Raw genomic sequence first — 1145 nt, 5'->3', positions numbered from 1 at the left:
CCCCCCCTCCAACCTCACACCGCGCTCACACACACTTTTAGAGAGAAAGAAGAGAGTCTGGATGTGCGGGGTAGTTCAAGAATAAATTTCGGAAAAAGCAGGTTTCACCAAGACTTCTGCCAATTTCACTTCTAGACCCTCCACCTGAAATATTTGCATCTCCTCAGTGAGCACTTAATGGATTACTTGAAAGACTACTACTTCGCCCCGTGGTGCCGCATTGGACCTTTTGTGGTTGGCATCGCTACAGGGTACTTCTTGGCGATCTATCGTGGTCGAGTACCTCTGACCCGGGTGGGTCTCACATCTTTATGGGTGCAGTCTCTTAAACTGTACTGTTTCTTGAATGTGACGTTGTTTATCTTCCTAAGTAGGCGCTATTTGTTTTTCCCTGTTGTAGGATATTTGTGTTTTCTTCCATGGTTGCTGGGTTTCCTACTTTGTTTAAGAATGCTTCTAACAATATTGTGTGTTTGCAGTACTTTGTAGAATCCAAAAGCTGTTTCGAACCGTCATTCGACATTTAAAAGCCTACTTCCAAAAGGGACTTCAGGCTTGACATAATCACCTCATCACCTTATTCTGGGAGGGGGCGATGTTCTTGAGTCCTCATTATAAAATGAGTTTAAAAGGGGTTTCTCGTGAGACTTTATTGGGCCCCGCTTGTTGCCCCTGAGAAAATGGAGCCCACTGACGTACTTCTCGTACATGCCTTGTTGGTCTAGCAGGTTCCAAAAGGAGGACTTTAAGCCTTTTAGTTCCAGTCTGTGACGGTGCTCGCATTACAACTTGGATTTTACAAGATATAATTTCTTGTATGGGAACGCGCTGAAGCAAAAGGCTGCTGCTTGTATTTGTACCTATTCATGTGACAAAGCTTGTGGTTTGTCTGAAAATCTAATATCAACTGCTCTCATTTGTGTGCGAGACTATACTCTTCCAGGGCTTCTCTTCTTCTTAGCACCTTTTCGCCAGGATGGGATTTTCTAGGGCCTGCTTGCAACTGTTAATATACAAAGGGTTTTAAAACGATGTGCTTGCATAATATATTTGCTTTAAATTACCATCACCATCACTACCAGCACCAGCACCAGCACCAGCACCACTATCATCATCATCATCATCATCATCATCATCATCATCAC

At 43.6% G+C, this 1145-nt stretch overlaps 1 protein-coding gene across 1 annotated transcript in view; it reads left to right on the top strand.

The window, feature by feature from the left end:
• The window catches only part of LOC101862473 (nose resistant to fluoxetine protein 6), a gene marked incomplete in the record, with an annotated part of 23927 nt that extends 22853 nt beyond the window's left edge, over window positions 1–1074 (top strand). Inside the window, 1 exon segment of the mRNA XM_035972503.1 lies at window positions 168–1074. Within this exon segment, the coding sequence (XP_035828396.1) occupies window positions 168–489 (322 nt within the window).
• Window positions 1075–1145: the final 71 nt, after the last annotated feature.

This window comes from Aplysia californica, unplaced genomic scaffold, assembly GCF_000002075.1.
Source record: "Aplysia californica isolate F4 #8 unplaced genomic scaffold, AplCal3.0 scaffold00023, whole genome shotgun sequence".
NCBI classification, from domain to species: domain Eukaryota; kingdom Metazoa; phylum Mollusca; class Gastropoda; order Aplysiida; family Aplysiidae; genus Aplysia; species Aplysia californica.
This window is presented reverse-complemented; position numbering and strand designations above follow the sequence as displayed.